Below are 8,564 nucleotides of genomic sequence, written 5' to 3'. Positions count from 1 at the left end.
AGCATCTAAAAGTGAGCTCAAAGGGTGAATGAACAACACAATAAATAGAGAAGATGAATCTTTTACATTATAGCCAGCAGGGAAGTCCATGATATATATTCAAGAAGAGAGGATACGAATTACAGTTTTTTTTGTCATGTGAACAAGGTGTTTGTTATCACAAGATGCGTGTTTGTGAAGAGAGCCACAAACAGCACTCCTTTGCCTCTGGCAGCTTGGCCTGCTGCCTGGTGAGGGACAGCCCTCTTTGTAACAGTCAGTCAGTCTGTTGGTATCTTTGGGCTCCGCTTCCTAAGTTGGGCTGCTGCGAGTCCTGGGGATCCGTATCCTGCGGCTCAGGGACCGTGCGAGGCGGTCCATAGCTCCACCAACAGAGCTCCCCAACTCCTTTCTGGAGGTCAGACCCTCAATGTTGCCGCTGTACCACATGACCCAGCCTGCCAGGGAAAAGAGCACCAGCAGGGCCCCTGTGTATACCAGCAGATCCCCAAAGTCTCGACCTTGGATCTCTAGTGGGGCGAAGACCCCCAGCAGCAGGGATATCACACCCAGCAGGTCCATGAGCACTGCGAACACCAGGGCCAGTTTACAGTGGGACAAGCCGTCATATTTTGGTGCCATGGCTGCACGGAAAAAGAGAGGGGGGGATGTTGCAGTTCAGTTTAATAACAAAAACAGGGGCATACTATAAAATGAGTAATGGCATTTACCAATTGATTACCTAGAAACAAAATGATTATTGTCAATGATTAACATAAAGCAATGATAAAATAATTTTCATGATAAATGCTAACTCTTTAAAAGGTTGTTTGACATACTCTTGATTAAAAACATTTGCAACAAAAACGTTCACAAATCAAACAGCAGAACACATGTTGTAGAATACACAGTACACCTGTAATGCATGCATTTTTGTATTTATGGTAATACACTCTAAATGCTGTAAATCTTTTGCAGTTTCATGTTTTGAGAAGTTACATTTGTGTTGTGGCCAGTGTTGGGAAAGTTCACTTTCTACATGAACTAGTTCAGTTCACAGTTCACACATTTTAAAATGAACTAGTTCAGTTCATAGTTCATAATTCAAAATGTTGAACTAAAGTTCATGGTTTCAAAAATGAACTAATTTATAGTTCATAGTTCTTTTTTCAATAAGTTGCTGCGAGCTATTATTTGTCTCCTGTACGATGTTAATGGGCCATTTCAATGTTTTCAATATCCTCAGAGGGCCGTACAAGTTATTGACCTCTGCTTAAAAAAACTAAAATCACAACTCATTCATTTCATTCTGTGCAAAGAAAAAGCAACCTCTTAATCCAGATATCTCACCATGACTCGCGTATGCATGCACGTGCAGGGTGTGGCGTGACCACCAAAACAGAAAGATATGGACACAAGATGTGTGCAAATGTATTTAGTTTCCTATCCATGTGAACATGATTTAAGTGGGGGGGGACCTAACCTCCTCTAGGGGGGTCCGGAGGGCATGCTCCCCTGGGAAGATTTTTTTTTAAATGTTGAAGTTAAAAGCATCAATCTGGTGCACTTTGAGAGCAACGTTAGGAGATCTATGGACACATCTCTCAACACCCAAACACAACTGTAAACAGATTTTCTTTTAATTTATGGATATTTGACAAATCACTCCCCTTTCAAACTGTATTCTTCTTTATTAATAACTGTCATATAGTATTTTATACCTGTTTACTTTATTCTCTTATTTTTTTGATAACTATAATGATCATATAAAGATGTGCCTTTACCTCACTGGTTGTAGACAAAGCTTCTTATATTCGTTAGCATAGCTAGCTAACCAGATGCTAATGATAACAACACAGTTATTGACTGTCTGATCAGTATGACAGATGAGCAGATCGCAACTGGGCTTTCAACTAAAGACACAGACACGCAGAAATAGTGCTGCGTACCGGTACGCCGAACCGGTACTGGACTTGTAAAAAGTTTCGGTTCAAGTCCGGTTAAAACCGGAACGTCAGGAACCGGTACTTGGACTCGCAAAAAAACTAGCACTTACGTATATTCTGGTGTCTGTGGTTATTTAAACATTCCCTGATAAACGTTATTCAGTGTCAATAAATGAGTGCTAATCCCAGTGTGCTCAGTGTACAACATCACATGTCATTTCACCTTCGATTCACGGTTTGAAAACGTAGCGTTTCGCCACATGCTAATGCTAACCGGAAGTGAAGACTTTCCAGAATAAAAGTATTAAGTAAATAGTGTGAACTTCCGGATTTTCAGAATAAAACTGATTTAAATTAAATAGTGTATTTAATTCAAAATTACGCCACATCAACATTGATTTTAATTTCTAACAGTATGTATGTACATCACTATGTATGTAGTATGTACTGTTTAATGTAAACATGTAGAGTTGTAGAAAAGACATGGTGTACAGACAGTACAGTACACTCTGACTGTACAGCCACTACAGTGTAGTGTATACTGTATAGTAGGTGTGTAACAGTGTAATGCGTATAGTCTACTCTACACTCTACCTTTCAGCAACGTTTTAGGGATTGAGGCTCAGTCAGCTCAGGGACTGTTTGGTTACTTTAGTTTGGTAAATGAAATACATGTTTGAACTTTGTAGTAGTTCACTGTAGTTGCTGTCATAAGTCATTTGTAGACTAAGTGGAAAAAAGTGTTTTTTTTACATTTGTACTTTTTAGAGAAATGTAGACACAAGTTGGACGGGAGCGCAATAAACCTGACGAGTTTGAATTTGAGTTGATTATGAGTTAATGTTCAATTGATAATTAGCTCACAATAAGTTCACTTTAGTTACTCACACAACTTCACACAAGCCATGGGTTCAGGTCCGGACTTATAAGTCCGGACCTGAACCTGAACCTCTGGACTTGAGTCCGGACCTGAACCTGAATGTGAGTCCAGGTACGCAGCACTACGCAGAAACTGCGGCATGTGTATGGACTTATCGGTACTGCAATTTCTGAAGTGCTGGAGTGGCGTTCTGGTGCTCTCCGTCAGAACTGCACCCCTGTCAGTCGAGACATATACCACGTGATGACACGTTAGGCTCGTGTTGTGTTCAAGGACCCTAACCTTGGCCAGGAAAAACAGGCACTCGCTTGTTTAATTTGTTTGCGGTCTAGATTTTTTGCGTGTGTTTATAAATTACCTCGAGAGCCGTACCAAATTGTCTCGCGGGCCGTATACGGCCCGGAGGCCGGAGGTTCCCCACCCCTGCCGTAGAGTCTCACTCTGAGCGAGTGCTGCTGCAGCTGCTCTCGGCTTCGTCCATACTTCATTCAATGCTCGCCGGTTCCGCGGTTCCACATTGTTTCTTGTGAGGAGTCTGATATATTTAGTATATTTATATTTTAGTGCGACAGCCAGGGGTGACAGACGTGTACGCGTCACAGGCAGTTTGCTGTTGCCAGATTGGGTGGTTTTCCGCATTATTTTGAAGCCTGTTTACGGTGTGTTTTAACTGGGTTTTCGGCTGAAAGGCATATGAAATCTGGCACACTTTTGAACGCCGTTATAATACAGTGCTGAGAATGAACGCACTTTTGAACGCCGTTATACAGTGCTGATAATGAACGCGTTCTCAATTACGTTCATCTAGCGGAAATACAGTACGTTCAGTTCACGTTCGCCCAAAATATGAACGCGTTCATGAACGATCGTTCATTGAACGCGTTCAGGTACATCACTGGTTGTGGCTGTTGTTAATAATAGAAATATCTCAATGTTTTACTTTGTTTTAATCAATCAAGTAAATAGTGGATTGTCACTATTAACAAAAATGCCATGTAATTTGTGTTTAGTACAGGAAGTCTGACCCAACCTTCAAACTTGATCGTGTTCCCACTATTTTTTAACTAACGCAGCAACCTGAAAAAGTACATTTAATTTGTAGCTGCAATACTGCCTTCTATTTCTTACATGTTAACCCGGCCCTGCAGAACAGGTGCCACACCTGTTCCGTATGTTTCAACGGACTTCTTTTATATGCAGGAGAACTTCACAACAGCGAACTATGGGATACACGAGTACACACATTTTTACGGCAAACTAAATCTCAAGCATAAAGTTACCTGTTTGCTGAGTATATGAGATTCAAACGCGATTACGATGGAATTCGTCCGTTTTGAACATTTCCGGATCGTCTCTAGAAAAGCCACAGTAAATAATGAAACCTGACACTGCGTCACCTGCTCCACCTGCTCCACCTGTCTACCGGTTTACCTGTCTACCCGTCGAGGCTTAAAGGACAACATGCTGGTGCACATCTTGTCCTTTCTCAAACCTTACTAACGTTTCTATTTTTAGGTAACTATCACTGAACTGCAACTCACTTTTGTATTATTATAATTAGGCTATTGTTGTATGATATGTATTGTCATCAGGCTTAACTTTGTTTACATTGTGTTTTCCAATGAGCCTACTACTGATAATGCATTTCTTTCAATATAGTTTGTAAACTTTCTGCTTCAACTAAAAATAAAAATAATGTTACATTTAAATAATAATCACATCAGCAAATTGCACCCGAATATGTAATTTCACTGCACACAATATTATTATTAATATTTTATCTCTAAATTATTTATTTTCAATTAAAAAAACCGTTGATTTAAATACTGCCATAACTAATAATTAACATTAATAACAAAGCCTCTTTATGACTTATTTAATGCGTTTGTAAAGAAAGGTCATTCATTTAGTTAAATCCGGAAATGACGCGTTTGTTGAAAAAATAAAACAGCGGTAATTGTTATTGTTAGCTTGTTAGCTAGCAGGCGAACTGGTGAATGGTGATATGACAGAGTAATAACGTCCTATTACAAGTGCACGATACAGTTATTACAAACGTAAAGTGGTATGTACCAATTCCTGCACATTATATCGGTAGCAATGCGATTGTAGTAATGTCTAAATAACGGAATGAAACACTAAAGTGTGCAGAAAGGATGTTTATTGTATTTTTATTTTCGGAGCTAAATTCTTGCTAACGTTCATCCAGGCTAACGTTGCTGGGAGCTAAGTGTAACGTCAACTCGCTTCCATATTGTGAGAGCACAGTCTGACCACTATAAACTCACCTGTGTGTAATACATTACGTTTTAAGGTGTCCGTATAAGCGTAGATGACCAGAAAATTAGCTTTGGTTTGCTGGATATCTATTCTTGCTTGACAACGACAGAACGCGTAATGAAAGCTGGTCAATTGTACCTATTTATAAAAACATTGACCTATATTAATGCAACGATGCCATGTGTTCGGTGCATAAGTGTGAAATGTCCCAGTGAGTTATTAAGTGGTGATATTTCTTTTAAAGCCATAAACTAATCAAACATACTTCACGTTGTCTGTTGTTTGAGATGGAGGACAGAAACAGGACTGATGCTGCCTCCACATCTAAAAGCCATGCAGGCTCTCTCCACCTGCAGAGTAAGGTTTTAAAAGCTGCAAATAATATTAGATGTTCTACTTTTAAGTGATGCATTTATATATTGTGCATAATTCCTCTTGTTCAGCTCCAAAAAATGAAGAAACCTATGAAATTGTCATCCCCTATGAAGAAAACTCCTTTGAGCAGCAAGGATTTTTCAATCAGAGTGAACAGACTTTTGATGGTAAATGTCAGAATCCCTATTATAAAATTGCCTTTTATCTGTAAGATATGTTTAAGCTTTACACAAAGCTTCCTGTTACAGTATTTCCTAAACAATCCTGTCTGTCCTCAGAGTCACCCCCATCTGCTGGCCCATCCCAAGTAAACAACTTATACATGGTGATCACCAACCTGCGGACCCAGCTACAGATCTCTCTAGAGAAAAACTCCTGGATGCAGAAAAGAATTGAGGACTTGGAAGAGGAGAGGGACTTCCTCCGTTGCCAGCTGGACCGCTTTATATTTTCCACAAAGAGCCAGGAGCAGAGTCAGAGCCAGTACAGTAACGGTGAGAACAGGGATAGGTGTGAGATGTAACTTTTGGATGGCTAGTCTCTAAGGAAGAAAAGCTAAATCTCAGCTTTTGGTATTTGTCTCATTTTAGGTTATGAATCCAGACGATTCAACTGGAGAGTAAGAAGAGAGGAAGATCGCCGTGTTGGTAAAAAAAATATTTATTTAATTTCAAAGTAAAAAATAAAAACACTGATGTGAATGTATTGTCTTTTTGCAAATTGCACATTTTCAATCATTACTACTCCTTCTTTTCATAGAGCAACAGAAGCCTCAAGAGTCTCAGCATTTCCCCTCACGGCAGTCTATACAACGAAGGCCTGGTCCTCCAACCATGGTGCCTTCCAAAAACCCTGTCTCCTGTCAACTAACCAATCAGCTTGTCTCTTTAAATGCTTTGTTCAACTCTACCCAGTCCCAGGCCCTCTTGCAGGGCCATAGCCACAGTACTCCCAATGCCACAGCCAGTGGCAGCAGCGGCAACAGTAACAGTGCTGCAAGGTCACCCATGAATGAAATGAGTGGACATAGTAATTTAGGTCCAGGTAATACAACTGCTTCCCATACACTTGATTGATCTATAGAGATGTTGCTTGTGGCTTTTATCTTTGGAATTTTGCTAACAAATGTTTTTTAATGTTCTCATCAGATTCAATTTCACTCTTGGGAGAATCTGATGAGTACTTGGAGCAGGGTGGGTACCTCGACGAGGAGGAAATGATATCAGGGGAAGATTTAATGCAAGGTACCATTAACAACAAAGGACACCTATTGAAGAGAAGGCGGGTCTTCCGAGCCCCAAGAGAGCGGCAGAGAGGTAAAAGAAACATCCTGCATCAAAACCTATTACTTAACGACAGACTGTCAACTGTTGTTGCTCACTCTCTCTTTTATATTGTTGTTGTTCTTCAGTGAAAGATGCTGCTGGAGTGCTGTTTCGCTACAAGAAGATCCTGCTTACATACCAGCGTCTGAAAAACATGTCGAAAGCCTTCCAAATCCATGGTGTGGACCGCAACACGGTGGCTTCCACTACACCCATTGCTGAGATGCTACTTGTGGCCCCAGAGAAGGTGGCAGAGCTGGGCGAGTTTGACCCATCCAAGGAGAAGCTTCTGGACTATGCCCGGCGCTGCTACACTGTCCTGGATGAGGAGACACTTAGCAGGGTGCAGGCCCTGAAGAAGAATAACCTGCTCCTGCCTATCTCCTACAGGTTTAGACACTGATGAGAGAAAGACAGCAGAATGGGAAATCTTTCTAGAAAACATGGCAGTTTGGAGAGAATAGGCAGTTAGGTTCTGCTGCAGCAGGCCAGCTCAGCTCCGCACTTGGAGATGCCCAGAGGCAGGAGGAATTATGTTTGCTATCTCAGCATACAATAATTCTGCTTTGAACTTTATAATACTAATATGAACAGTTTGCACATAATGCAGGCGCACATCAGCGCAGTCAGCCAGTTCCTGTCAGTACAAACACACACACTAAATTATGTCAGTGTTTTTCATTATCATAGAGAAGCAAATGTACACCGTATGGTAACTGTCCTTTCCAATATACGGTTTACAATGGTTTTATGTGTGAACAGAAAGGTGTCTTAACTATTGGGATAATAAAGGGGATTTCATTCCTTCAGTGCTTAAATGTGTAACCAACTTAGCTTGTTAATGTTTTAGCCTCAACATTTGCCAAGACAATGACCTTTATTCACTGAACATCTGGATCAGTTTGTGGCCAGTAGACGAATAATGTATTGTCTAGAGATCATTTGAGCTCCTGATAGTCTAAAAGATGTATGAATCTTGTATCACTGACTTTATTTGTGTGCACAATCCTTAAAATAGTGTAGCTTTTATTCACAATGTCTGTTTATGTTAAAACCATGCTGCACCCATAGATTTTGTAGGAATACATTATTATAATTTATACTGTATTTTTAAGATGTCATATTTTCCATTTGTTAATATTTCTCTTTTTGTCTGTGCTTTATTATTTTTGGCGTTGAAATTATATCTTCAACCCTTTTCTATTGCCTTCATGGGATTTCATGATTTAAGACATGCAACACTTTTCGGTCACTTTTCTTTCCTGAACAGCAACTGAGTTTGAATTGGGGAGTTATTTTGTTTTTCTGTTCCTTTCCATGTATCCTGTTGTAAAGGAGGAGAACAAATTACATTAGAAAGAGAAAGAAGTACAAATGTACTGACTGTAGTAAAGACTAGTCCACCATTATTTGGTGCATATTCGTTTTTTGACAGAAAAATACTATAAGCAACCATTTGTACTGTTTGTTCTGTTATAAAATATGAGGAGTTGAGAATATATTCCTAACATTTTATAAACCGAGTTTGCGTTAATAATAGTAATGTCAATAAATCGGATTAACAGCAATGGAAATGATTGTATTACATAATTTGTTTCAGACGCCCGATCCAAGGTTAGGGGTTTAAATGCAAAATAAACATTTATTCCACTTTAAATAACATATCTTGAGCGGACTATGATGAAACCTAACGTAGATGTGAAAAGAATAAAAAGGGAACATTTTCACTCAATCTTCTGTGTTCTTATAATACATCCATGCGTTAAGGTTAAAGGATGG

General features: G+C 39.7%; 3 protein-coding genes across 8 annotated transcripts in view; 1 reads left to right on the top strand and 2 right to left on the bottom strand.

The window, feature by feature from the left end:
- Window positions 1–8,564, bottom strand: part of isoc2 (isochorismatase domain containing 2) — a 136,994-nt gene that overhangs the window by 39,931 nt on the left and 88,499 nt on the right. The window lies entirely within an intron of this gene.
- LOC117460469 (transmembrane protein 238-like) lies at window positions 72–4,225 on the bottom strand. Of its 5 annotated transcripts, none has more exons than XM_034101889.2 (2): window positions 4,086–4,225; window positions 72–623 (listed from the first exon to the last, which is right to left on the bottom strand). In XM_034101889.2, the coding sequence occupies exon 2, from the start codon at window positions 619–621 to the stop codon at window positions 292–294; it is 330 nt and encodes a 109-aa protein (XP_033957780.1). In that variant the 5' UTR covers window positions 622–623; window positions 4,086–4,225; the 3' UTR covers window positions 72–291. The 5 variants fall into 5 exon arrangements, with proteins under 5 accessions (XP_033957780.1, XP_071062016.1, XP_033957781.1 ...); XM_071205915.1 differs by lacking the exon at window positions 4,086–4,225 and adding an exon at window positions 2,036–2,209; XM_034101890.2 differs by lacking the exon at window positions 4,086–4,225 and adding an exon at window positions 2,149–2,199.
- Window positions 4,781–8,517, top strand: ccdc106a (coiled-coil domain containing 106a). 2 transcript variants are annotated; one of them, XM_071205914.1, is made up of 8 exons: window positions 4,781–4,870; window positions 5,373–5,442; window positions 5,574–5,627; window positions 5,739–5,954; window positions 6,051–6,107; window positions 6,220–6,504; window positions 6,609–6,776; window positions 6,872–8,517. In XM_071205914.1, exons 2-8 carry the CDS (start codon window positions 5,373–5,375, stop codon window positions 7,186–7,188), a joined length of 1,167 nt encoding a protein of 388 aa, XP_071062015.1. In that variant the 5' UTR covers window positions 4,781–4,870; the 3' UTR covers window positions 7,189–8,517. The 2 variants fall into 2 exon arrangements, with proteins under 2 accessions (XP_071062015.1, XP_033957779.2); XM_034101888.2 differs by having other exon boundaries at window positions 5,529–5,627.

This window comes from Pseudochaenichthys georgianus, chromosome 16 (genome assembly GCF_902827115.2).
Source record: "Pseudochaenichthys georgianus chromosome 16, fPseGeo1.2, whole genome shotgun sequence".
Taxonomy (NCBI): Eukaryota; Metazoa; Chordata; class Actinopteri; order Perciformes; family Channichthyidae; genus Pseudochaenichthys; species Pseudochaenichthys georgianus.
Note: the sequence above shows the minus strand (reverse complement) of the source record. Positions and strands in the feature narration are given on the sequence as shown.

Excerpts from the sequence above, each read along its gene's own strand:
- LOC117460469 (XM_034101889.2), bottom strand. The coding sequence starts at position 621 with ATGGCACCAAAATATGACGGCTTGTCCCACTGTAAACTGGCCCTGGTG.
- ccdc106a (XM_034101888.2), top strand. The coding sequence starts at position 5,373 with ATGGAGGACAGAAACAGGACTGATGCTGCCTCCACATCTAAAAGCCAT. Across the intron at positions 5,443-5,528 it reads AGGCTCTCTCCACCTGCAGA|CTCCAAAAAATGAAGAAACC; the intron begins GTAAGGTTTTAA and ends CCTCTTGTTCAG. Across the intron at positions 5,628-5,738 it reads GAGTGAACAGACTTTTGATG|AGTCACCCCCATCTGCTGGC; the intron begins GTAAATGTCAGA and ends GTCTGTCCTCAG.